The sequence below is a fragment of the Mus caroli genome, unplaced genomic scaffold, assembly GCF_978045245.1.
Source record: "Mus caroli unplaced genomic scaffold, Mus_caroli_1 scaffold_12, whole genome shotgun sequence".
Classification (NCBI taxonomy): Eukaryota; Metazoa; Chordata; class Mammalia; order Rodentia; family Muridae; genus Mus; species Mus caroli.
Genome location: NW_028227267.1, coordinates 83,201,454 through 83,228,621, shown reverse-complemented (window position 1 = coordinate 83,228,621; position 27,168 = coordinate 83,201,454). Strand labels below are relative to the sequence as shown.

General features: G+C 38.4%; 1 protein-coding gene across 1 annotated transcript in view; it reads left to right on the top strand.

Moving 5' to 3' along the window:
* The window catches only part of Diaph3 (diaphanous related formin 3), a 475,768-nt gene that overhangs the window by 207,147 nt on the left and 241,453 nt on the right, over positions 1 to 27,168 (top strand). Inside the window, exons 18-20 of the mRNA XM_029469353.2 lie at positions 6,598 to 6,693; positions 12,022 to 12,116; positions 16,200 to 16,301. Of these exons, the coding sequence (XP_029325213.1) occupies positions 6,598 to 6,693; positions 12,022 to 12,116; positions 16,200 to 16,301 (293 nt within the window). The remainder of the gene's footprint in view (positions 1 to 6,597; positions 6,694 to 12,021; positions 12,117 to 16,199; positions 16,302 to 27,168) is intronic.

Sequence of the window (27,168 nt, the reverse complement as noted above, 5' to 3'; positions counted from 1 at the left end):
CATAAAGACCAGGAGGCAGAATGGTTCTTTAGGGGAGGGAAATACTGAGGTACATGGTAAAATATATAAGGGTATTTTTCTGAGTTACCAACTGAACCAAGAAAGATCATCTGAAAAACGAATATAATTTCTTTCTTAGTGGGGTTCTTAATTCTAATACTATTTTGTCTTTGACTTTAAATCTCTACGATCAAAACTCGCCTTCTGTGCAGCAAGCATGCTCTTAATATGTGCCTCATCACTACCCAGAGCAGTTTTCATATTCACTTTATTTTTCCCCACAACAGTTTTTTAAACTGTTTCCTCCCCATGTTTCCTCCCCCAGTCCCACCTTGTAAAGTTCTTTCCTCATCCCCTTCTCCTCTGAGAGGGTCCCCTCAATCCCCACAAGTTGACATCAAGTCTCTATAGGATTAGGTGCATCCTCTCCCACTGAGGCCAGAGTAGGTAGTCCTCTGCTACATATGTGCCAGGGGCTTGAGCCCAGCCCATGTATGCTCTTTGGTTGGTAGCTCAGCCTCTGGGATCTCTAGGGGTCTGGGATGGTTGACACTGTTGGTCTTCTGTGGGGTTGCCATCCCCTTCAGCTCCTTCAACTCTTCCCCTTACTCTTCTATATGGGTCTCTGTGCTCAGTCTAATGCTTGGTTGTGAGTATCTGCATCTTTCTCAGTCAGATGCTGGTAGAGCCTCTCAGAGTACAGCTATGCTAGGCTCATCTCTACAAGCACAACATAGCATATGTAATGGTATAAAGGTTTTATGGATACCCATTGATGATGGATACCAACTTGGTGTAGTCACTTGTAAACCATTTGTTCAGTCTCTGCTTCATTTTCCCCCCTGTATTTCTTTTAGACATGAGCATTTCTGGGTCAAAATTTTGAAGGTGGGTTGGTGTCTCCATCCCTCCACTGGGGTCCCTGTCTGTCTACTGGATGTGGTCTCTTCAGGTTTCATCTCCCAGCTGTTAGACATTTCACCTAAGGTCACACACATTGAGTCCTGGGAGTCTCTTTCATCCCAAGTCTCTGGGACTTTCCATAGGTTCCACCTACTTCCCACTCCTGGAAGGTGCATATTTCTAATAATTATCCCAGCCCTTTGGACACTTTGCCTTTTTTATTTTTTTTTAGCTTTTTTTTTAATTTCTTGGTTATGAGAGGCTGTTTATACAAAGGGCATCTGCAGTTATTGATTCATTTTAAGTTGTGGATGTAATAATTTTCAGGTGAATAAAGTTGCTCATTTCTGTGGTTGAGGTTGGCTTTTGAGAACAGATAAAATATTTTCTTGGATGTATTTCTTGCAGGGACAAGCAAATAGGGAAATAAACTTGCTGTGGTGGTGGCCACCTGTCATTTTAGTACTCTGGATGCTGAGGCAGGAGGATGGTAGTGAGACCTTATTTAACAAGTGAAACACATCCTAACCAAAATTACACCAATAATGTGGGAGGTGGAAAGAGGTGGTGGAGGGAGAGGAGAAGAGAGAAGAGACAGAAAGATACATTGAGCCCAAGCAGGGAACCTGAGAGTGAGATGTTGGTGCCATTGCTGGATCTAGGGTCTTCGTAGGGTGCTATAGACATGTCAGAGTGGTTTTAAAACACAGGGTAGGTATTTTCAAGCTTTATTTAAAGTCATGAATTCCTTCTCCTTATTTTTCCAGGACATTTATTATAGAGTAAAGCCCTTCGCAGGCTTTGTTTTTTGACATTGACTACTGAAGTAGAATATCATGTAATGAGAAATATGCATGTATTTACTATACTTGTGATGATTGCTACAGATAAAATAATCTTTTGCATAAAATTTCATTTAGTGCTTCAACACTCTTCCTGAATTGTCAAAAACTTCTTTCGCCAGAAAAATTGGTTATGGCAGACACACATTAATATTTGAACAGAGATATAGCCTATGTATTTTGCTCTGAATGTTTTCTGTGTAGTTAGTTGCATTTCATTTTGTTTGTGTGTCTAGAAATACTAAAATTAGGTTTGACAGATCAGATAAGACTAAAGTAATTTATAGGGTTCTTAGGACCAAAATATTTACTTCATTGTTTGCCAAGGTTGTCTCGCAAACAAAACCTGTGTGGTGTGTATGGCGAGTGTGTGTGTGTGTGTTTATGTGTGTTTGCACATGCACAGTTGTTTCTCATTACAAGCCTTTTTCCTTTCACCTGCAAGTTTTGTATTTTATGATCGAGTTTTCTGTAGTTAGGTTGAATTTGCTGTCACATCATAGTGTTATCGAGTTGCGTTTTAATTTTGGTACAACTCTGTGTTTTCTGAACTTTCGAGTCAGCTCATTGTGTTTAGAAGTTATGTTATTAAAGATGGCAATTTTTGAAAGCATTTGCATGCATAAAAATTTTAAGATTCATATTAAATAAGTGCTTGGCATATTTTCAATGTTTCAGCTTTAATATACATTTATTCTGAAAGACTCAATAAAATTATAGAAATAGAACATAATTACATAACATATTCCATATGATAAGAGAAAACTATCTTTTTATGTTATTCTGCTTTTCTTAACTATCAACACATTTTGACCTGTGTATTCTAGGTTTTTTAATAGTGAAATAATGTATGATAAAATTTATATGCAATCTATGATAAAATTTATATGGAATCTAATTCTTCAAAGGTCACATTTTAAATCAATCTGATTAGAACATAATGGAAAATGGGCCGGAATAAGATGTACAATCATGTACCATGGAACAATAATTTTTAATGGAAAATTTAGTGTGAAAGAAAAGATTTTGAAAGGAGATTCTTCCTATAATTTTGCTGCTATTTTTGAAACTTTGAACATTTAAAAAGAATAAAGTGAAGACGTAATTTAAAAAGACTTTTTCAGTTCATGGCTCTTGGTGTCAGAGAAAGTTTTGTCATCTTTGACTTAATTCTGACATAAAGCCCATATAAAATGCAGCGTATGCTGTGTTCACCATCACGGGAGCTTTTGAACAGTATTAATCTTCTCATGGAAAAAATGGAGTGTTCCTCTACATGTCTAGGAAGTAAGATTAAACATAGACTTGTAATGCCAGAATGGCTAGCTCACAAGGCTAGATGGTCTTAATGATTGGCCCCTGTGAATCAGAGTTCCATGTTATCCAGGAAAAAAAAAAAAAACCCTGTCCTGCAGCTACAGTGTTTTTGTATGCCTGACGATGCTGGTGTGTGTTTGCTTTACTGCTGGGGGCTCCACTGTGCTGTGCACTCTGATGTGTTCATCATGTTTCTGTTCCAGGGGTGGTCCAGGAGAGCCATGACCACCTCATGTCACTCTCCCCACTCCTTTTCTGTACCCCACTGTCATCTATAGCATTAGGGCAGGAGCATGATGAGGCCGAGATGCAGAACTGTGTCACCATTGCAAGCTCTCTGTACTTCAGGGACCTTATATCTTAATATTTCACAGAGACATTATTGCACGGTAATGGGAATGGTGTTTTGTGTAAAATCTTTATTCCCACTAAATGACCAGTCTACTTTATCCGTGTTCTCTATAATGAATCATTTTTATTATTGTATTAGTCTTCCCCCATACTATAACAAAGTAACAGAAGCTATGTGGTATACAGAAAAATAGCTCATTTACTGGAGAATTCCTTAGAGTAAAGAGAGTGTCATCAGACTCTGCCTGGCTCTTGTAAGGACATTTTCGTGAATGGCACCATGGCAGATGTGCTTGGGAGGGGATGGTTTGCATGGAGAGTCAGGGAGCTAGAGAAAAATGTGGAAGGGGGCCATTTGGCTCTCTGAACAATCTTTACATGAAGGTGTAGGGTTCAGGAACTTTCTCTAATCCCTTCTGACCACAGAGTATCGGCAACCTAACAGCCTCACCTATTAAAAGGGCTGGGTTCCTTTTGCTGTTCTGGGGACTAACTGCTGTACTATGGCACTTAAGTTAATCATTTTCCCGCTTTGCGGCTGATCAGAAGTACACAGCTGCTGGGCGTGGTGGCGCATGCCTTTAATCCCAGCACTTGGGAGGCAGAGGCAGAGGCAGGTGGATTTCTGAGTTCAAGGCCAGCCTGGTCTACAAAGTGAGTTCTAGGACAGCCAGGGCTATACAGAGAAACCCTGTCTCAAAAAAGAAAAAAAAAAGTACACAGCTGTTTGGCTGATTTTGAAAGAAAGAGAAAACTTTTCAGTTCTAAATGTCCTGGACATTATTATTATTGTCCTCTCATCTCTTTGGCTAAGTAAACTTCTCTGTGTCATATTAACATGAACTATTTCAACCTTGCAAGTTTTACTTCTGCTGTTTTCTGTGAAAATTTTCTTCTGAATTCTCTGTCCCTGCTCTCAGTGACCATCCAATCCTTTGACTCTGTAGCTGGGAAGCTGAGGAAACCTGTTCATTCGTTTCGTTCTCAGCACAGTGACTAAGAGTCTAATGTAACTTCCTTCTAAGCCAGAGAAAATTAGTTAATACTTGCTTAATCTCTGAGGGTAACTGATGTTGTCAGGGTTGATAGTAAACTTTACCTTTTACTATGATACTTAGTGTACTCCAGTAGGAAGGCTATGGGAGTTGAAGTTCACGATCTACTGCTTGCGACCCTTCCCTCACTGTGGAGATGAGGGTTAAGCTTATGAGGTGACAGGTGAAGCTGAAGGTCGCTCCATGCCCTCCCTCACAATTTTCACTGGATGTTAATTAAAGCTGCCTTCCTTTGGCTTTTTTCAGAATACACTAGGAAATATTTCAGCATTTAAGAGGGCACTGATGGGAACCAAATCTTACAAATTGGTTAGAGCCTGCTCTTCTCTTAGGGATGACAAACTACAACACAGATTCTCCCTAAAAATGGTAGATGATTGTAATTTGTGAGATTAAGCAAAGGGTTGCGCCCTTGTTAATAGATTTCATCTAATTTTGCCCAGTATAAAGTGATAAGGTATTATGTGCCAGGAAGGTAAGCTTTGAATTTTGTGGTCATTTCACCATCTAGGAAATCCACTACAATGGAAGAACTGTTGGGAATGATACTGCATCTTCCTTCTAGTTTTCTTTATATATATATATATATATGGTATTTTCTTCACTTACATTTCAAATGCTATTTTGAAAGTCCACTTCCTGGCTCCGACATTCCTCTGTACTGGGGCATATGATCTTCGCTGCTCTCCATATTTTCATGTGCAGTTGCCTCTTAGATGTGACCATATGAAGGAGGAAGCACTACCTAAACCAAAAATGTTCAAAGATGGCCTACTTCAAATTTGTACCTCATTTGTCAGCAAATAAATTAACAGTATCTCTCTTCTCTGTACTTTGTGAATTCCTACATTTATACACAGGAATGTATTGACACCAAAGACATTTAGTGAGCACCAGAGTGGAGACCCAGGTCTTGGGTACCAGCCATGTGCTGGCAGATGATATCTTGGTCTCTGTCTCTATGTGGTGCTGAAATCTTCAGACATCTTAGATTAGCTTTAAAGATCTTGGATAGTTAGTTTCCTCTTTTAATTTTGGTGTTATTTAATTTACCAAATATCTTGTGCTTATATGATTTTTCATATTTGTCTTTCACACTCTTGACTCATCCATTCTATTTTCTCTTCTTCTCCACCCCCCCCAAATCCCAACCTGGATTTTCTCCTTCAAGTGTTGAATTATACCCCATTATCTCAGGAAGGTCATATTTGACTTGCATGCCTTAGTTTAGTCTTCTTTTCCCCTGTGGTTCTTATTGAAAAATTAATGAGTTTACCAGTGTATGTTGACTGTCATTTACTTTACAGTCACTTGTATTGGGCCATAAATTTTTTGATGTTGGGGTACCTGCCTGGTCTAGCATTGCATATACATCACCTAGCCCAGTACTTTAGAATTGGTGCTTAGTATTCCTATTACAACAAAAAATGAATGTAAACATATAATAAAATCAGTGCTGTGTTTATGCAGTATATGGGAGTATAATTTGTATTCCCTTAGGATGAATAAAGTTTATAACAAAATCACATGTTGTTTATGAAGAATAGTGTATTACCTGAATAATTACCAGATTACATTTTCCCTTCTAAATGGACATGCTAATTCAAATATAAAATAGCTGTGTGTGTCTTGTCTTGTCTTTTTTTTTTTTTTCTTTCATTACAGGGTTTCTTTCTGTAGCCCTGGCAGTTATGAACTCACTCTATACACCATGCTGGTCTCAAACTGACAGAGATCTACCTTCCTCTACCTCCTGAGTGCTGGCCTTCAAGGCTTGCTCCACCACAGCCTGTCCTTGGGCTCTCTTCTAAAACTCATCTAAATAATGTTTATCAGCTTCTAAAACTGTGTTCTCCTTCTATGTAAGTGACTTGACTGACTATATACACTCTCACACCTTGTGCTGTCGCTCACCACTGGATAACTCTTTACCAGCAGCTTCCATCTCAGGCTTAGCCCAAACGCACTGGCACATGTCCTGGGTCTTAGGTGATTATTATTTTATTTTTATTACTGTGTGATTTAGAATACATACATGTTAACTTCTTTGATGGAAAAAGTTCATCTCCTGCCATTTTGCCCTTGAAGGTCATACTGATTCTAACATTAATCTCTCCTTTGTCTTACAGAGAAAAGGAATACAAATGACTTTGATGAGAAGAAAGTTATTAAGAAGAGAATGAAGGAACTTAAATTTCTAGATCCTAAAATTGCTCAGAACCTTTGTAAGTATCAGATATGAAGACCATTTTGAAGTATCAATGTACTGAGGATTGTTTCTTGAAATCTGCTCATTTTGTGTCTTGTTTTCCATCATTTTAATTTCTTAGCTTGAATCCCAAATTCAAATATGTCTCCTTCATGCAAATTACAAGATTAAAATCTTGAAAAGATTAATATGTACTAGAAAATAAGAAAAGGATTTAAGATGAAGTTCCATTTCCTACAAGTGCCTAAGGAACTGCTCTTTAAAGTTCTTTTTTCAGGTATTAAAGACACAGAATTCAGGTGATGACATCACAGTTTGGACTTCGTAATCTATCTATTCTTTTATCCTTCTTAATAACTATTATTTGAGACACTTTGTCATGCAGGTCAGCCGTTGGCATACTAATGGAAATCAGGATGAGGAGTAAGAGGAATTCCATATTCCACCTGAGCAGCTCAAAGCCTTTTCTTCAAAATCTCTGATGGAAATATTTTAGATTTAATTACTGTTACAGGAGCTAAATATGTAGTGCTCAATTGTCTTCCTGCCTGAATTATTATGAGAGAAGGAAATAATTTTGTTCCTAATTCATTTCTTTTTTTTTTCTGCTCTCCACTTTTTTTTTGGGGGGGGGGGTTCCCAGACAGGGTTTCTCTGGATAGCCCTGGCTGTCCTGGAACTCACTTTGTAGATCAGGCTGGCCTCGAACTTAGAAATTCACCTGCCTCTGCCTCCCAAGTGCTGGGATTAAAGGCGTGCGCCACCACGCCTGGCCCTCCTAATTCATTTCTTACTGCCTCTTAAATGCATCAAAGAAAATTTTGCTTTGAGCTGAGATAGTCTGACCTGTGTATATTACTTTCAGGTGATGCAAGAGAGGTATAAGGTGAAGAATCTTGAAGAACAAGACATCTTAGTCTACTTCTCAGTTGTTACACTCCTTAAATGGGCTTTTAGCAAATATCAGAACAAAACAGTTATCTAGCCAGAGGATAATGTTTTGTGCCATTGGTTATAGATTATTATATGAGAGTAATATGAACAAAAGGTAGGCTTGAAAGCCCTCTAAGTGGGTCAGAAATGACTCTCCATCCTCAGTATGGCAGAGAGTAACCCTTTCTACAATTTAAGCCAGGGTTAGGTCTTTATGGGCTATGGTGACAAAGCTACTGATTGATGGTCACTCTGCTTTTTCTGAGCATAGGTTGATTGGACATCTCTGCCTATTTTATATTGGTATTATTTAGTGACATGTGTGGGCTAGTGAATATGTTAATGGAGATGATATCACTTCTGGATTTAAGCACTTAATTGGTAGCTTAGTCTCTTTCAGAATTGTCCATCCTTTTAATAAGATGATTAGATTATACAGTCTATCTCCTGTGGTGTGGGATGTGGATGTATTTTTCCCTCAGTTGGAAGTTATATTTTTGTACATGTACATTACCTTACTGATGTTTTGGGTCTTATTATGATATGTGTATATGAGGATTTCCTCACTGAAGAAACACTCTCAGATTGTAATACCGTATTAATAGTTGGGTATTGTTGAAGTTTTCTGAAGTTACCGCTGAAAAGTAATCACATTTTGAAAACCATAGGTATCCTGCATTGAAATTGTTAATGTTGACTTAAAGCAACCTTTTATGGGTTTGTAAAGGAAGTCGGAATGCAGTACCTTCCGAATGAACCGGCTATGATAGTTTCCTCTAAGTATTCTTTTCAAAACTGGACAATGGACTTCTTGGGCGGGGTTGTTTAATTGTTGTAAATTAGAAAGTCCATGGTTGTTATTTCACTTTTAATTCATCCCACCAGATTACTATCAGCATTGACTTTATAGGCAGGGAACCTGGTGGGTTTTTAGATAAAAAATTTGAATTAGGTGGTTCATTCTGACAATTGTCAATAAGTGTTGTATGTGAGTGTGTGTGCATGTGTGCACGCATACATATGAACATAGCATATATTTACAGGGATTCTGCTCTTGGTGATTGCTCTAGATAGAATGTATTGATTCTAAGTCATTGAACTGAGAAACATGTTTTAGAAAATACTCAATCAAAAGATCCAGAATCTAGATCATAACATATTTGGGTATAATCCCTTATTTGATTACTGTCACCCTTTCAGATTATAGACACACTTTCGGATTTAAACACTACAGTGCTTTAGCATTCTCAAATTGCCACTAAATGGTTAGCCATGGTCGGAGTTGTTTTTCTGTTTATAAAACATAGACTTTAGCTATTGAATCCCAACTTGGGCCTCATCTAGACATTGACTGCTGGTTTTGAGAGAAACAGCTTGGAGTAAAAGCAGAGTTGGTTGTAGAATGGTGACACTGGCTTGGTGAGGTTCCCTTCCAAATGTTACCAAAGAGCAAAGGGATAAGTCCATGCAACTTGAGTTTTCATCCTCGCCACGTGTGGTCCTACTCGGAGGAAAGATCTAAAAGCCACCGAACTTGTTGACTTAATTAAGTTGACTTAATTCCCATGTGTTGAGTTCATGAAGGATTTAGCAGTCACTTACAACCCAGCTTCAGGAATAGAATTCCAGAATCAAGAGAAGTCTCGAGAGTTTTAAAAGATTTGTTTTTTTTTAGCCAGATTCTTTTAAAGAAGGAATTAGAGCTGTGTCTTAGGGTTTCCATTGCTATAAAGAGACCCCATGATCAAAGCAGCTCTTAGTAAGGGTAACATTTAGGTAGGCCTAGTTTACAGGTCCAGAGGACTATCAAGGAGGGCAGCATGGCAGTGTGCAAGCAGGCATGGTACTAGGGATGGAGCTGATTATTGCACATCTTGACAGGAAGCCCACTCCTACAGTGACACCCTTCCTCTACCAAGGCCACACCTCCTCATAGTCCCACTCCCTGGGCCAAACCTATTCAAACCACCATATGTGTAACAAAAAAATTCCCTATAACCATTAAATTAATGCAAAGGTTAAAATATACGTAGCTTTACTTTAGATCATTTTTCCATTTAGAACAATTTTATTTCTTTTCCACACCCAAAATTTTCAGATTTCTTTTAACTGATATACATTTTTTTTCTTCCTGGCGTATTTCTTACCCTTCCTTTTAGAAATTTGTAAAATGCTTTCAAGATTCAACTAACATTTTAGATAATTTTTGATAATTCAGAACTGTTTCTCTCCCTTAATGCCTGAAACATAAAACTAGCTATTTTCTTTCTGAATTCTTATATTATGAGTAATTCTTTGATCCTTTTTTCCCTTTAACAGTCTAACTTTCCATGTTAATTATTGATTCTGTAGACTGTTTCTTCAATAGAAGTTATTGTTCTCTAAAGGTATTGGTAATGCCGAGTTTTCCCCTTAATCTTTCTGAGTTATTTATAGTTTAGGTAGGTTTTTAACAATTTACAGTCTCAATTTGCTTGCTTTTGAAGATTCCTGTCACTTTCCTTTCCTTTAAGTGCTTCTTTCTGTATATTTCCTTTCCGGCTTTGCAGTTTTCTAGTTATTTTTGTAGCTGAATGTTAAGTAAAACTCTGGATATTAAAGCCTATCTTCCTATCTGCTTCCTTTCCTGCTGCCTATCTTAAGTTCATTGATCCTTCATGCTTCTTTCATGTGAGTAAATGTGAGTCCTTTTCCATTGTCTGTGTCTCAGTCCTCAGGAGATTCTGCTCCATCCAGAGATGAGCTTATTTGATGTGTCATTTTATCTCTTGATGATATTAAAACTCATTTTCAGTTATTCTCCTACAACTAGTTGTGTTTTAGAAGCAAGCAAATTGAGACTGTAAACTGTTAAAAACCTATCTCGACTTATAACTCAGTGAGATTAAGGAGAAGCCTTAGACGTATCAATACCTTCTGAGAAACAAATTGTATTAGAGAAACTTAGTCTATATAATCAATAATTAACAGGAAAAACTAAGAAGGTTAAAGGGAAAAAAATCAAACAATTTCTCTGTTACACAGTTTGAACTCAAACTAAACCAGGTGGACCACCAGCATGTGATGACATCTGCATTGTATCCTCTTTCTCACAATTGCTGTTTAGCATCTTTGTGTGAGCATATGGTTTTTCTATTTTTTTGCTTGCTAGATAACACTGTTGCCACTATCCCTTTTAATTTCATAAAGAGCCGGGTCTTTTATACTTTTTTGTTCTGCTTTTTAGAATATTGATAATAAGCATCTACATCTTGTGACTTTTTGGTGTCAAAAACATGCAAGTAAAGCTGGTAGTGAGAACACAGACTATGCCCTTGTTCTCAACCATGACAAAGGGTGAAAAACAAACGCAGTTCATGGTTTTAGAGTTCTGTGAGTCATACTGTGTTTCAATGCATTTGTTCCCAGCCTAAAGTCAAGTCTAGTCATCAAAACCTGAAAAATGATGGGTAATTGGAATCAAGTCATGAGGGTGCTCAACCAAAGGACTGGCCAGCTCACGCTGGAGTCAAACTTGTCACTGTCCTTCCTCTGTTCCTGAGAGCTAAGAGTAAAGGCACGAACCACCATGACCTGCTAAGAAATGACATTAATTTGAAATGTGACAACATAGCAGTAAAATACTGGGGGTGTATACTGGCAAATGCATTGTATCTAAAGCACAGCACATAATAACATATCTTATATATTAAAATCTCCCCTTGGAAATTATTACATTACATAACCATATATCTACTAATAAATATAAAGGAAAACCTAAGTAACATTGGGAATTCCCAGTAATATATTACCATCCATTACCATGTAGTTAATTCATCAGATAACTTTATCTTCTAAAATAAAGTTTTTAATGTTTAAGAGTTAGTTAAATGCAAATATATTTCTCTCACATATGTCATACAGTATTTCAGAATAGTGTTTTGCTCCTAGTCCTTGTAAAGTCAATACATTAATGACCTTGCTGTTTTCTGAAGGCTTTTCTTTGAACTAACTAGTAGTGCTGCAAAATACTATGTAGGACAATGCTATGTGTTCATACAAATATTAAATACAAATACTTGGATTTTATCACTTTTATTACAGCATGATGGCACTGATAGCTTATCAACCATATTTTAGTTGTTTTAAATCACTTGAAAATTGTCAGTGTTCCACTTAAAAGTCAACCATGACACTTACATAGGAAACCAGGATAGTGCTTATGCACCAGCTCTAACCTGGAAGTGAGTGTGTGTGTGTGTGTGTGTGTGTGTGTGTGTGTGTGTGCATGTGCGTGAGCACATGTGTAACATGTTAACTCTGCTCCACAGCAGTTTTATGAAATATGTATACACTGATTTTATGTAAATGGAAGTACTTCTCAGATCTCTTTATGACTACATACATTGTGTCCCCTTCCCACCTCTTGCAGCAATCTTCCTGAGCTCCTTCCGGGTGCCATATGAGAAAATCAGGACGATGATATTGGAAGTGGATGAAACACAGTTGTCAGAGTCCATGATTCAGGTAAACAAGCAATCACAGTTTAAATTCCAATATTTCATTGCAAACTTCTCATTAAATAGTAATCTGTAAGTGAAGCAAAATTCTTAGCCCAAGTCATTGAACTGGAAAATCATTGCTGCATAATTAGTTTGAGCATAACTTCTGCATTGCCAGGAGATAAAACTTTGTCTCTTCTCTTAACTGCAAACAAAATATAATGCTATCAAAATGATTGCATTTCAATTATTTTAAATGACTCTTTCTGAAAGCAGATTGTTTCATTTTACATACATGTTTTTGTTTTGTTACAGTTAAGACTAGTGCTATGTTAATTTAAGTTTGTTTTATATCCTTTGTCAAATGTGTTTCCTTTGGCTTATAGCATGGAGCCCTTATTTAGTGAAAGTGAGGGAAGGCACTTTGTTTCGTGTTGTTGTTCCCAGTGCAACTCTTCCTGGCATCATTTTGTCTTGCGAGGACCTAGAGCTCTCTTGGAAGGTCCTCACATTCATTCTGAAGGCCAGAAGATTCTCAAAAAATGGATCTTCTTTTTAATTAATTATTTTATTCATTTATTTACATTTCAAATGTGTCCCTGCTTCCTGGTCCCCCCTCACAGAGTTCTTTGCCTCTGAGAGAATGCTCCCTGAGCCTCTAGTGGCTCCCTGACCTTAGTGGGTTTTAGTGGATGACAGTGTTGAACCAAAATTAGTGAACTATATTTAAGACTTCTAACATGTAAACCCTGTCGGATGTGAAGTTGAGCGATCTGAATATCGTATGTGATGAGAGGAATTCTTCAGTTTATCACTTTGTTCTGATAAGAGCACACTTGTAAATCTTAAAATAATAATAATAACAACAGTAATAATCACAGGGATAATATACTTATGTGTAAAACATAAATATTAATAATTACTCTGAATAATCACAAAATCCCAACAAGCCAGGTGTAGAGACCTTTGTCTGTGATCTCTGCATTCTGGAGCCTGAGGCAGGAGAATGAAGATTTGAGGCCTTGCTGGACAACATAGATGAATAGGGCATAAAATATTGTTTACTATTGTGAACACTGACTAAAGTTCATTAGAAGTTTTAATCCTTCAGTAACTGATGTCTCCTGCAGTCCTGTTGCCTCTCCTGCTTCCTGTCTGTCACAGGGTAGAATGCTTTCTCATTTCTGCCCATAGTCTGCCAGGCTCAGAAACTTCCCCCAGCAGCACCTTCCCTTTAAGCACTGATTTCCCCTGAGGCATACATTCACTTCTAGCCCCTTCTTAGAACTGGGAACAAAACACCCATGGAAAGGAGTTACAGAGATAAAGTTTGGAGCTGAGATGAAAGGATGGACCACCCAGAGACTGTCCCACCGGGGGTCCATCCCGTAATCATCCACCAAACGGAGATATCTGCTTTCTTAAAGAAAAACATTTTACATAATACACATTTGTATTTCTTGTAATGATTTTGTTAAATATTTACAGATTAGCTTTTAACTTGATTACATAGATTTTTTTTTTTTGATAATTATAGTTTCTGGTCTAGAGAAAGGAAAAATGGTCATTTGCATGTTGTAATTAATGTCCACTGCAGGTTCAGTTTCATTTACTTTCTCAGTGTATCCGTTTTCATTGTCTGTTATAGCTCAAGTTCAACAGCTTATAGTAAGAAATGAATTAACTTGCATTGATGTCACTTAGAAAGTTGAGCATGGTTCTCCCTCCTTGACCTGAAGTAATGGTTTCTTGGCAGGTCTCGGTTTCTTTCTGTAGCAATTCTGGGAGAATCAGCATCATCAGACTGCCTTCCTCTCATACCTTAGGTCCTCTCTTGAACAGGTGTCCGTGGACCCCTCTCTCTTTTGCATGTATATCATATACTGAGGTACCCCAGGATGTTCACCCCAGTTAAGGCCGTCTGATGGTAGTTTGAATTCCTTTAGTGAGTGAAACAGCTATGTCCACAGATTCTGGATGAGTAACCGAGCAGACCTTGAATCTGGGTGGTCTTGTTCTTAATAACACGCTTAGTAAATGTAAAGGAATGCATGAGTTGAGAACTTGAAAAAATTGCATATATATTAGGCTTTTATGTATTCATTAGAAAACAAGATTTTTATATTATTTGAAATCTCACATTTAGTTTAAAAAGTTCCCTTATTTTATCATGAGTATAGAAGCAAGACGTGGCTTCCTAATAATTAACATTTTTGTAATTTTTCACTCCCACACTGCTTTGTTAAGTGTTCATATGAACTTTGTCAGCAGCGTGTGCATTTTTAAACCACTGTTGCACGCCCTTCGTGTGTTTACATTGCTTACACTTTATTGTATCTGCCGTGTCAAAGGCTTTATGTGTGTCTGTCAGAGACTTCACCTTTGTGGATTTTATGTCTTGCCAACAGTAATGACATTTGCGTGCATAATTACAATGCCCGGTTTGGCTTTGTTGACATTGTTGAGAGCTAGAGATTGGAATGGCAGAATATAATCTTTGCGTATTTGAGTCTAAAGCTCCTGAAGTGGCGTCTGAAGACACTGGCACAGGCGAGAGGATGGCAGAGTAACAGTGCCTGTCCTTCCAGCAGTTTAATGTGAGATCTGGTGGTAAACGGCTGGGTCTCTACATTGTCCATCGGGAACTGAGTAAGGAATTGAAAGCAGAGGAAGATTAAGGCAGTCCTCTTATAGTCATCAGTTTTTCTTATTAAAACACTCCAACATTGAGGTCAAAATATGTTAAATTCTGATGAAAGGATAAAATCTAAGTATCTTTAAAATATTTAAAAACAAGCATATTATGAAATGCTAAGAATCTGCATGTCCCCTTTAATAAGGTATTTAACAATGTAAATGTCACTTGATCAGAAGGAGAAAGATGTAAAGGATAACCAGGCTTTTGGTCTCAGGAGTTTCCTAGAATAGAAATTTATATTCCTGTGGCAAAACCATATACCTTTAAAATTTACATTTACCTTTCTAAGGCTAAAAGGGACTACGTTTTTCTGAGGGTATTCTTAAATTGCCATACTTCTGTTGTTGTTTGTCTTTAGCCAGTCAACTAAGCATTTATCTAGAACACAGTGAGCCTATATGGCATGTTCTTTAATCTAACCACTTTTATTAACACCCTCTAGTACCAGTAACACTCAGGAGATTTTTGTTTCTGGGAAGAAACATGCATAGCATGCTGTATAGTCACTTGCTATTTGTGCTTGAATCTGAGTTTACATGGAGTCTAGTGACATAATTTGGAACTGTGGCCACCTACTGTCTTTTCTCCCTTAATGTTAGTATACTAGCCCCATAGGCCATATATTTTGATTCAAAGACTCAGTGTAAGTTTTGTCTGTGGGATTGCTGATTTGTTTACATTCCATCAGGAGCACCTAGCTCTTTGCTTGGCTGGTTGTGTGTGGATTGTACATGCTGTACATGGTTAAGGGCCTGAGCAGCTGAAGGGACCTATGGATTCTAGACCATGGCACATGCAGGCATATCTGTTCTGTCTGCAGGCTTCCTCTTCCTCTGTTTCCATGGCCTGCCTTAATACATATTTCCTCCCCATCAGAAATCTTACTGTTAAAGATATCTTCAGTTTTTATTATTAAAACATGATCCTTCTGGTTAAGTCTTGTAAGCACTACATTAAAATTCCCTTCCTTCTTTCCTATTCTTTCCCTTGCCTTCGGTAGCAACTCATGAGTTCTTTGATCCCCTGAGTAAAGTGGTGAAATGTTTGGCTTTGCCTGAGCTTTCTGACATTCAATTCCCTAAAGCTGGAATGTAATGGATCGTATTTACCCAGGTGAGAAAGCTGCGCCTTTGGTATAGGTTGAGTTCTCCCTTCTAAACTATACGCTAATCAGATAAATATTCAGTAGTGCTTGATTTGAATATATAATAACTCTGGGATGGAGGAAAGTAAAATTGACTGTTTCCAAGCTGAGCTGCCTGTTGCTTGAGGCTTAGGGTAAGGGATGCTATCTGGGAAAAAATAAGGTTAATTCCTTCACTCGTTTCCTTCCACAGTTTACTGATTAATTTTCTAAAACTTTGAGAGTGGCATATTGTGAAGGTTCCTGTTCTTGGTTTTAATTTTTAGAACTTAATAAAGCACCTTCCTGATGAGGAGCAGTTGAAGTCCTTGTCCCAGTTTAGAAGTGACTATAACAGTTTGTGTGAGCCTGAGCAGTTCGCTGTTGTGGTGAGTACTTTCTTACTACGTCTCTTCTGAGGCAGGTTTTACTGTGCAAAACAAGAGAGATCAACTAGAAAGTTTCAACAAAACTGTGGTTTATATGAGCATCCAGTGGCCATCTTCATTTTGTTTCAAACCCAGAGATATTTGTGACATTGCTTTGATTTAAAATAGTGTACTGAAAACTGGGAATTAGATGAAAGTCAAAGGGCTCTTGAAAACTATGTTTATCGGTTTTCCATGAAATTGTAAAGCAAGAAGCAGGCTCCTTCTCAATGGTATATGTGTGATATAATGTTAATCCAGGAGGCCTAGCGAGCTGCCAGAGTCCATTGATCATGTCAGTCACTCTCACTCAGCTCATGGTTTTGACCTTGAAATTAGAAATACTTTGTTTTTCTTGGCAATGAGAGAGAAAATGAATTCATTAGAACAAAATCTTCTCAAGGCATCTGGCTAGTGATTGTGTTCCCCTCCTGGTTTTGTAAGCTGGCGCCTAGAGCTGAATCCTGTTGGTCTCCACGTTGGAACGTTAAGGGTCACGTCTGCATTCATCCTGGGCTCCTTTCTCCTAGCATGAATGATCCTTTTTAGCTTCACTGTAATTGTCATGTAATTGTAATTGTAAATGCCATCCTTTTTTATTTTTATTTAGGGTTTCCTCAATAATTTTCTTTCCTGACCAACCTTTTACAAATTTTAGCACAATTTATGGATTAAATAGCATTATACTCAAATGAATTTTATATAACCTTAAATCAAAAAAATGAGGGAAATTTAGATTTTTGGAACACTTTTAAAAAAATCATCGTTTTTGATTGAGTCAGTGTAACATTTGGTCTGAGGCTAGCCATGTCCTGTTCCTGCTGCGTGGAGTACTGAGTGCAAAAGAGATGAGCTTTGCAATCTCTGAGTCATGCAGTTCTTCTGGAGCGCAGACCCTGCTGCCTAATGATCTCTAAAGCAGTACTTTTTAAAATCAAGATTGCTCTTGCTTGACTCTTAGGTTATACTCTAAGCCTTTGGTCATAATGACATTATGCTTCATACAGTGTTGACAATTCAAGTCCGCTACCTTTTTATGCCTATCCGTACTCCATAGTTGACATATTGTAGGCTCTTTCAATTAAATTTGTTTTTGTGTCTTTTTCCAGTGACAGTTAGCTTCCCTACCCATAAAGCTCTGGGAATAGAATGTAGAGATTAGGGAATGTAACAGAGATTTCCTCATTCTTCTTGCCATGTGTTTTTTATTTATTTTTTAAAGTTTGGAACTTTTAAGCTTTAATAAGTTTTCATTTTTATAAACATATTCATAAAAAAACATAAAAATCACGTAACAACACATGCACACACACACACACACACACCATAAGTAATCAGAGCTAAGCTCTATACATCTCAGTGACCTTCTATACACTTAAGTTAGCAATTTAGAATGGATGCTTTTAACCTTTCCATTAGATTTTACACTTTTACATCTTTCCCATTTGCTGTGACAAAACCCTTGACAACAGCACATGTTCATTGTGGATCACAGATAGAAAATGTATCTGCCACTGTGGAGGGGATGCCAGTGCAGGGAAGCATGAGGCAGCCAAAACTAAGTTCTTACTCTCTTCTCCAGCATCATGACACTGGGGTAGTGTGGGCTGAGAGGGGGTGGGAAAGGCATGCTTGTTTCTTCCTTTTGTTCACTTTAAGACCACACCCCATAGCCTAATGTGGCTGACACATTGCATCCTCAGTCAAGAAGCTAGCTAGCATAGAGAGGGGCGAATGACAGAGAGAAGGACTGGGGAAGGCATGTTTCTTTCTTCTTTTCAGTGTAGGATCTGGCATTATAAGTTAATACTTCTCATCTTTAGTGGGTGTGTTACCCTATCAGTTAAGCCAGGCTAGAACCTACCTCTATAGACAAATTTCTGTCCAGGTGATTCCAGACCAGCTGTGCTCAACCTAGGGATTGTGATGCACTTGGGGGTCAAACAGGCCTTTGTCAGCCAGAGGTCACCTACGAGCATCACAAAACAAAGATGTTTCCATTATGATTTTTAACAGTAGCAAACTTATAGTTAAGTAGCAATGAAAATAATTTTATGGTTGGGAGTCACCAACCACAACATGTTGAACTCTGTAGTAAAGCATTACAGCATTAGGATGGTTGAGAACCACTCTTCTAGATCCCATCAAGTTGATAACAATTTGTATTGTGATAGTGAGTGGTGGGGACTAACACTCAAGCAGGAACTTGCACATTCCACACTTGGTCATAGCTCTGTGAAGTCTGGTGACCTGGGAAGTATATCCTTCTGACAGTCTGGACAGTGCTGCAGCAGTCAGCTGCTTATCTGCTGCCTGTGCCATGGACTATACACTGCCTGGCCCTATCTGCCCTTGGTGGTTGGAGGTGAGGCTGCAGGGAATCAAGACACAGGCTCTGGGAGCAGGTGGGAAACACAGTGGCAAGCTCATGTGAAAGCTGCTGCAAGCTCCTTTAATATCCCCCACCTGTGCCCCCATTGGTCCCTAGAAAGCATCTCTTCTAAACAGCAGTTCCTCACTGGCTGGCATTGTTTACATCAGCAATCCTTGCTTTCTCAGGCAAAGATTAGGTCTTTCTGCAGGAGATGCTTTGTTTGTTGTTTGTTTGTTTGTTTGTTTGTTTTTCGAGACAGGGTTTCTCTTTATAGCCCTGGCTGTCCTGGAACTCACTTTGTAGACCAGTCTGGCCTCAAGCTCAGAAATCCGCCTTCCTCTGCCTTGGAGTGCTGGGATCAAAGGCATGCGCCACCACACCAGGCTCGAGATGCTTTTTTTAATAAGTTTTTTTTTATTAATCATTCTATTCTTTTACATCTCAAATGATATCCTCCTTCCTGGTTACCCCTCCACAACCCTCCCATCCCGTTCCCTCTCCTCCTCCTCCCTTTTGCCTCTATGAAGGTGCTCCTCCACCCACTAAACTCCCTCTAGCATCCCCTTATGCTGGGGCATCAAACCTCCACATAAGATCAAGGGCCTCCCCTCCCATTGATGTCAGACACAGCTCTCCATATACCTATGTAGCAGAGGAGATGCATTTGAAGCTGTGTGGTCCCAGCATTTATATAAAGGAGGCTTATTCCATTTCTGCTACATTCATATGTGGTCCTGAATGCACTATTCAGTTTCTTGATTGTTTAGTACTAACATCACAAAAGTGCCTAATTTTTTTTTATTTATTTACACTCCAGACTCTTCCTCCCTGCCCCCCCATCTACCTTCTGAAGATCCATATCTCACACCACCTCCCTCCACCTCTCCCACCCCCATCCCTGTCTCCATGAGGATGTCCCCACCCCCCACCCCCCACCCTACCTGACCTCTAAAGTCCCTGGAGCCTTTGATTAAATGTGAATTTTTTTTTTTCTTTTTGTCTTCCCCCCTTTTCAGTCTGGCTCCCCTTCCCCCAGGTTCTCTCTTCATACCCCCACCCTTGTTGCACCTCTCCTTTTTACACCCAGTGAAGCAGGAGAACCTTTCCTAAGGCTCCGGACTCCATTACATTATAAAGATTATGTTAGGCAAAGCATGTGAGGTATCATAGTATGATGGGCATTTTCTTTTCTTTTTGAATTCAAAACCCAATTTCACATTGGTGCCTTTATTAAGGCGAAATGAGTGTGGAGTTTATTTTATATTAATGATAATGTCATAGTTTTAGGAAATTGGATATAATTTTGTTGTTTATAAGATTCCTACAACAGTTTAAAATTTTTTCTTGAACTTATCTAGACTTCAGATTTTTAACCTTTATCTTAAAAACATACTTGTCTTTTTAAAATTTAATTTTATTTATAATTTATTTTTTACACTCCATATTCCATTCCCTGCCCCTCCCTATCCACCCTCTGACTGCTCCACATCCCACACCTCCTCCCCACCCCATCTAACCTCTAAACTCCCTGGGGCCTCCAGTCTCTTGAGGGTTAGGTGAATCATCTGTGAATGAATACAGACCTGGGAGTCCATTACTGTATGTATATTAGGGGCCCCATATCAGCTGGTGTATGTTGTCTGTTTGGTGGTCCAGTTTTTGAGAGATCTCGAGGTCCAGATGGGGAATAGACCCAAAAGATGCACCACCATGCCACAGGGGCTCCTGTTCCACTATGTTCATAGCAGTCTTATTTGTGATAGCCAGAAGCTAGAAACAGCCCAGATGTTCCACAATAGAAGAATGGATACAGAAAATGTGGTTCATTTACACATTGGAATACTACGCAGCTATTAAGAATGAGGACATCCTTGTCTTTTGCAGGCAAGTGGATGGAACTAGAAAATATCATCCTGAGTGAGGTAACTCAGACCCAAAAGGACATGCATAGTATGCACTCACAATTAAGTGGATATTAGCAAAATAAATAAATAAGTAAATAAATAAAAGAAAGAAAGAAAGAAAAGAGAAAAAACCCATACAAAATACAGAAGATACAGTCCACAGAATTGAAAAGGCTCAACAAGCTGAAGTGCCTGACTCTCACTTGGGAGAGAGAAGAAAGCAATCATACTTGCATTTTCATGTAACTTAAAGCACTATTCTTTTTGAATGGTATTAGTCAGGGTGCTCTACTGTTGGCTCTGTCTTCTGACTCTCCTGTATGGGGCCAGGTCTTGTGTTGTCCTTTGCTTTCCCTTTTGAGTTGTGGCTCTTCTCTTGGGTGCTGTAGAGAGACACTGCCACTTCAGAATCTCACACTGTTCTCCTCTTTCCCCACCCCTCTCTCCTTCCCTTCCTTCTTTTGCAGGATGTCTCTAGCTCTAGCTGGCCTACCCTTTGCTTTGGAGACCTATATTTCCTCCACGTTTGCTCAGTTCCCTGCTAACATATTCATTTTGACAAAAGAGAGTTAAAGTTTAGTTGTGTTACTTGCTAGAGAGATTAATAGGTGTGGAAATTCATTATTCTGATCCATACAAATTACAGACTTTTGAGAAAATGCACTCTGCTTAAATACATATACAAACAATAGATGATGAACAAGTTCACTGAAGTTATTTGCATTATACTTGCTAAATTACATGTGCACCATGAGCATAGTCAAACATGGGAACCATGGTCGTTAACAGACATGAGGTGAGGACCACACTATTAGAAATACTGTATGTAATCTTCTATCAGTTGGTTGAGATCAAAGGTACTGTCTATTGATATTTGAACTATTTTGCCGAGTCCCATCACATATTACATTCCTGAAGATTTGTCACTATTTAATGTATTTAATGTATTCTCCAGTTTCCTGATAATTCAGATTTTCATTTCTATATCTAATTCTCCCTTGAAATTGGGAGAATTCTTTAATGCCAATACTACCTGTCTTTCCAATTAAAATTTTTAACTGAATTTAGATTAGTGAATATGTTGCAATGCTAAGGATTTAGCTGCTCAACTAATCTTTATAGTAATTCACATCTTATGTACGTTTTCTGAACGAATTCTGCATTTGCTGCTCTGAGTGGACATGGACAAAACAACTTCTGTGATGTCTGCACGTGGCTACTCATGGGACGGATGCTAGAGATCGGTGATAGCGAAGCTTCTTAGAGACTGATGGTTTGGTGATGCTTGGCCTTGAACTCAGATCCTTTATACACTCAGTTCTTAACTTGCTAACCATTATAGTAATATGTATAGATACATAGGAATTGGTATAGCATAATTGCATGTATTTGTAAAGTACTATGTATAGAGATGGATTCTGAGAAGTGATGCTATCTATCACCTGCCTTGCCTATCATCATTTTTATGTGGAGGTAATGCTTGGAATTTGTAGCTATTTTAAAATATGGAGTCAAAATTTTATGTTATGACTTTACTTTTATTTCTATATCCCAGAACGTATTGATACTTTGACTAGTTTCTTTGTTTTCTAGCAGATTTTAGTATATGAAAAATAAATCAAATAATCTGAACCAGCTTTCATTGAATTCGTGAGAAATGATGGTTCTGGCCACATTTCAGAAGGTTCTGGGTTCTTATGTGGATGCAGTGGAGTCCTCTCTTACCAGCTTCTTCTTTATTCATGTCAGGACATGAAAATACAGTCCCTAGGAGCTTGGGCTAATGGCGTCATTTGCTTGTGGTGCTTTAGATTCCTTCCTTCTCCCATCAACCGGAACTACAGTCTCTTATTCAAGGTTGATGTCATGGAGTGTAACCTGACTTAGTTGTGTGAGTGTGTTTCTTATATTTGTAGGGTTTCTTTGATCAATACGCCGTTAGGTAAAATCACTGTGTTCACAGTGGCATGGCTTTAACTGTGTGAAAATGATTTATGTAAATATTCAACAGGATCAGAAGATTAGCTGCAGTTTGGAAAGAGACCTAGAAATTTGCATTTGAAGCTTGGTATACTAGACTTCCTTTGATTAAAAACCCTGGGCTTTTGAGTATTTGTCTCCATATTATTTAATTCTGTTAATCTGCCTGCTCTTCAAAGGAATCAAGAATTTATAGGAGACTGAATCCTACAAATGTCCTCTTTCTACATTGTATTTTGATCTGCTACCATTTGGTGTCACTGTAGGGCAGGGCTTTCAAACCTTGTGAGGTAGAGGACTCTTGATTATTATGGTTATTCTAAAATGTTGTATAAAGTTCCTGTATACTCCCTGCATTAAAATGCTATTTTTTTAAAAAAAGCATAATGTTGATGGAAAATTCATAACATAAGAACATTGAAGACAATGTGAATGTCCCTTGACTGCCTCCCCCACCTCATTTTACACTATTTGTCATAACAGTTGGCTTTTTTTTTTTTTTTTTTTTTTTTTTTTTTTTTTTTTTTTGGTTTTTCAAGTGTTTCTCTGTATAGCCCTGGCTATCCTGGAACTCACTCTGTAGACCAGGGTGGCCTCGAACTGAGAAATCCGCCTGTCTCTGCCTCCTGAGTGCTGGGATTAAAGACGTGGGCCACCAAGCCCAGCTAATGGTTGGCTTCTTATTCCTTTGTATTTGTAAATGCATGGATGCATGAATACATTAAAAGGTGTTTTGTCCTGAACCTCTTTTCATTACACAATGAAAATTATTTCATGCCACACTGTTTTTAAATTCTTGTTTCGAATTTCATAACCTATATTATGACTTTGAATTGGTCACTTTGTATCACCTAGTTTTCATTGAAATATGAGCCCATACTCACCTTTGTGCTTAAGTTGACAGCATTGTGGTCCAGCTGAAGTCTAGTTACTCCTCTCTAGCTGTATGGCCTTCAGTGCTTGGATGTTCATATTCATTTGTTCCCATCCTCTCCTAGCTCCATTTTCATATGTAACGGGGCACAGCTTCCCATTGCTTTTCTCTTTCTTTTTCTCTCTCTTTTTTTTCCTCTCCCTTTCTTTTTCTCTCTCTTTCTTTTTCTCTCTTCTTTTCTTTTTCTTTTCTTTTCTTTTCTTTTCTTTCCTTTCCTTTCCTTTCCTTTCCTTTCCTTTCCTTTCCTTTTCTTTTCTTTTCTTTTCTTTTTTTTTCTTTTCTTTCTTCTTTTTTTTTGGTTTTTTTGAGATAGGGTTTCTCTGTATAGCCCTTGCTGTACTGGAACTCACTTTGTAGACCAGGCTGGCCTCGAAGTCAGAAATCCAACTGCCTCTGCCTCCCAAGTGCTGGGATTAAAGACTTGCGCCACCACACCTGGCTCCCATTGCTTTTCTAAGAACCTACCACCAACTAAGTCTCTTCAAAAAGCACAAGTTGATTATCTTGCAACCTTGGATGGTAATCAGAACTACAGAGAGAGAGCTAGCTGAGTTGTACTCCTGTTGTGGGGGGCCTAGGGCTTTCCACCTGCAAACAAAGCCCACATTCCTTAGCCTATAGCCTAGCATGATTTTTCACTTTTTCCACCATAACTCCTCAGACAGTGTTGCTTTGTGACAAGGATTCTTGGATGAATCAAGGTAACATTCCTCTGTGAGGATCTTTGTCAGTTTGAATGGCCATATCAGGTAGTGTATTCAACTGTTTTGGAAATTAAAATATAGATATGTTTGAACAACAATAATTCTGCATACCACATGAAGTAGAATAAGTCTACCTTCATTTTTTTGTTTCAAATATTAGTGTGCTGTAGTAGTTACATATACATTATCACATAATCAAAAACTATTTATAATGGCTAACTTTTGTTATTAATATTAGTTGTATTGTTATGTTTTAGGTAGCAGTACTGTAAGTTGATCAATAGTTATTTCTGGTTCTGTTAGGGCTTTGTTGCTGTTTGTTTTTAAAAACAGACTCTCAGTAGTTGAGGTTGTCATAGAGGTCTTGAGCTTCCTGCCTCAGGCTGCAGAGGCCTGGGACTGCAGGTATGTAGCACTGTGGCTTGCTGTGGGAGTTTTAGATAATCTGCTGCTCTATCCTCAGTTGAACTTCTTGGGGCAAGCAAATATATCCTTATAAGATCTATGTAAGCTAGAATTATTTTTCTTGTACTGTGAACCATGTTTAATATTAGCTTTCTTTTTTTGGGTGTGGTGGCTTTATTCCATAACTGTTCATAATATTGAAGGTATTAATTATTGATCACTTTTATATTTATATTTGAGGTAGTATTTGGTTATATTCCCCCTGTGTTGCCTATCTCTATGTTTTCTTGGAGCTCTGTTTATGATATACCATTTATTCATAGGAATACTCAATTTTCTCATTGTGCTCACCTGTCTTTTCCTTTAGTAATAATGCCATCTTCACCTTTTAGTTTAGATGTTTTTATTTTGAAGCAAAATGTGCTAGTGTGGTGCCACCCAGCACTCAGGAAGCAGTGAGAGTGTGGATTGGGACAGCTTTGAGGCTAGCCTGGGCTATATAGGAAATATAAGTAGGTAAAGCAAGGTGAGCTGAAGTAAGGAATAGGCATGCACAGTGTTATAGAGACACAATAGCTCGTCTGTCTACAATAAGAACAGACTTGGTTGGTAGTTCTTCAGTTAATATGGAGAACTGAATTGTAAAAAGATGTAGCAGCGAAAAGTGACTGGCCCTGGTCATCCTTCACAGATTCTCTGCATTCTCTTAGTTACTCCACATGGCTCTCACAATGGTGGCTACAATTTTGGGGTTGACATTAGTCCTTTAAAATGCTATTTTGAAATATAACTAAATAGACTGTAAATACCACATTTTAAATATGTAGACATTTAGTAATTTGGGCTTGCGACCACAATCACATTTAGAATAACAAACATGCAAGTCGTCCTGGACTGCCTCCTCGGGCCTCACCAGAGTCTAGCCTTCCTGTGGCATTGTCTTCTCAGGAATCAGCTGCAGTCATCTCCTTCCAGCTCAGTAGCTTCCCGTTGTTGTCTGTGGCTTCTCCACCAAACATTCTGCTGCTCTCTGAAGGCAACACAGCCTGCACTGCTAGTATGCTGTATTTCCTTTCTTTACCCTTTGAGATATTCTCTCTGGAAAGTGTCTCAACACTTCTATTCTTTTGCATAAAATTCAGCATCTTTCCTCTCTGTTTCTATAGTATCCCTTGCACATTTCCAAATGTGTCTTATTACACTGGATTCTAAGTGTTAGTTTACAACTGAGAGTCTTCATTTACGCTCTGAATACTTTGTTAGGCTACTGTGTTATCATCTTCTTATGGTTCATCTTCTAGAACATACTGAACATATGATATTGAGTCTATGAATCCAGGAAGAAGTTGGGGACAGCCTAAACTGAAAACATGGAAGAATCATAGCACAAAACCCAAAATACATAGAATCATTAAAACTTTTGTTTTTTGAGACAGGGTTTCTCTGTGTAGCCCTGACTGTCCTGGAACTCACTCTGTAGAGGCAGAGGTAAGCAGATGTCTGAGTTCAAGGCTAGCTTGGTGGCCTTGTGAGTTCCAGGACAGCCACAGCAACACAGAGAAACCCATCTCAAACAAGAACAACAACAACAACAACTTTGCTATTATGATCGTGTTTTGGGCCATGAACATTCCAAGGTGCTCAGGCCAGAAGATAACTTTCAGAGTTGATTCTCCTTTCATTTTTTCATGATTACTTTGATTGAGCTCAGGTCACTAGAGTTGAACTTCGAACTCCCTTACTTTCTGAGCCATCTTGCCAACCTAAAACCAAGTGTTCTTTACACTCACTTTATAAAAAGGTGTTGTTAGAATATTCACTTTAATTGATTAAAAACCAGCCAGTGGATGAGAATGTATATTCTGTTGCTTCTCGCTAACCTACAGTACTCAGTGGACGTTTGGATGTCCTTTAATTCGGGAGGCCGTCGTTTTTCAGTTTGTAAATATGCCTCATAAACGAGTTCTTTTGTTATTTGCCAGAATTAGCTTTTCATTTTATTTGTTGCACAAATGATTATTTATTGAAACACCTTTAGAGAAGACTGACTGAGGAAAATGGGGCTCCTGACAGACTACCTATATGGGAGCTCCACTTTCTCAGGCTGAATGCCTCCAGAGCTTTCCGTAACTCTTGTATTTTGCCTCTGTAAATGCTTCACAAATGTCTAGATCAAAATAAGGCATGATTCACAGAGTTAGATTTTAAAATGTAACAGGCATGGGCATGTTCTGACATATTGTCGTTATTTTTGTTTTTATGTGTATGAGTGTTTTGCCTGCATATGTTTCATGTGCTGCCTTGTACTCAGAAAAGCCAGAAGGTGTCCTTTCTCCTGAAAACAGTTCAGACAGTTGGGAGTCCACATGTGGATGCTGAGAATCAAACCTGGATCCTTTCAAATAGTAGCCAGTGCTGTAAACTGCTGAACCATCTCTCTAGCCCCTGGTATCATTTCTTTAAGAATACACTGGACTTTTCCCAATCATTGCTTCCTTTTGTCTTTAGTAATCCATCGTCTGCATTG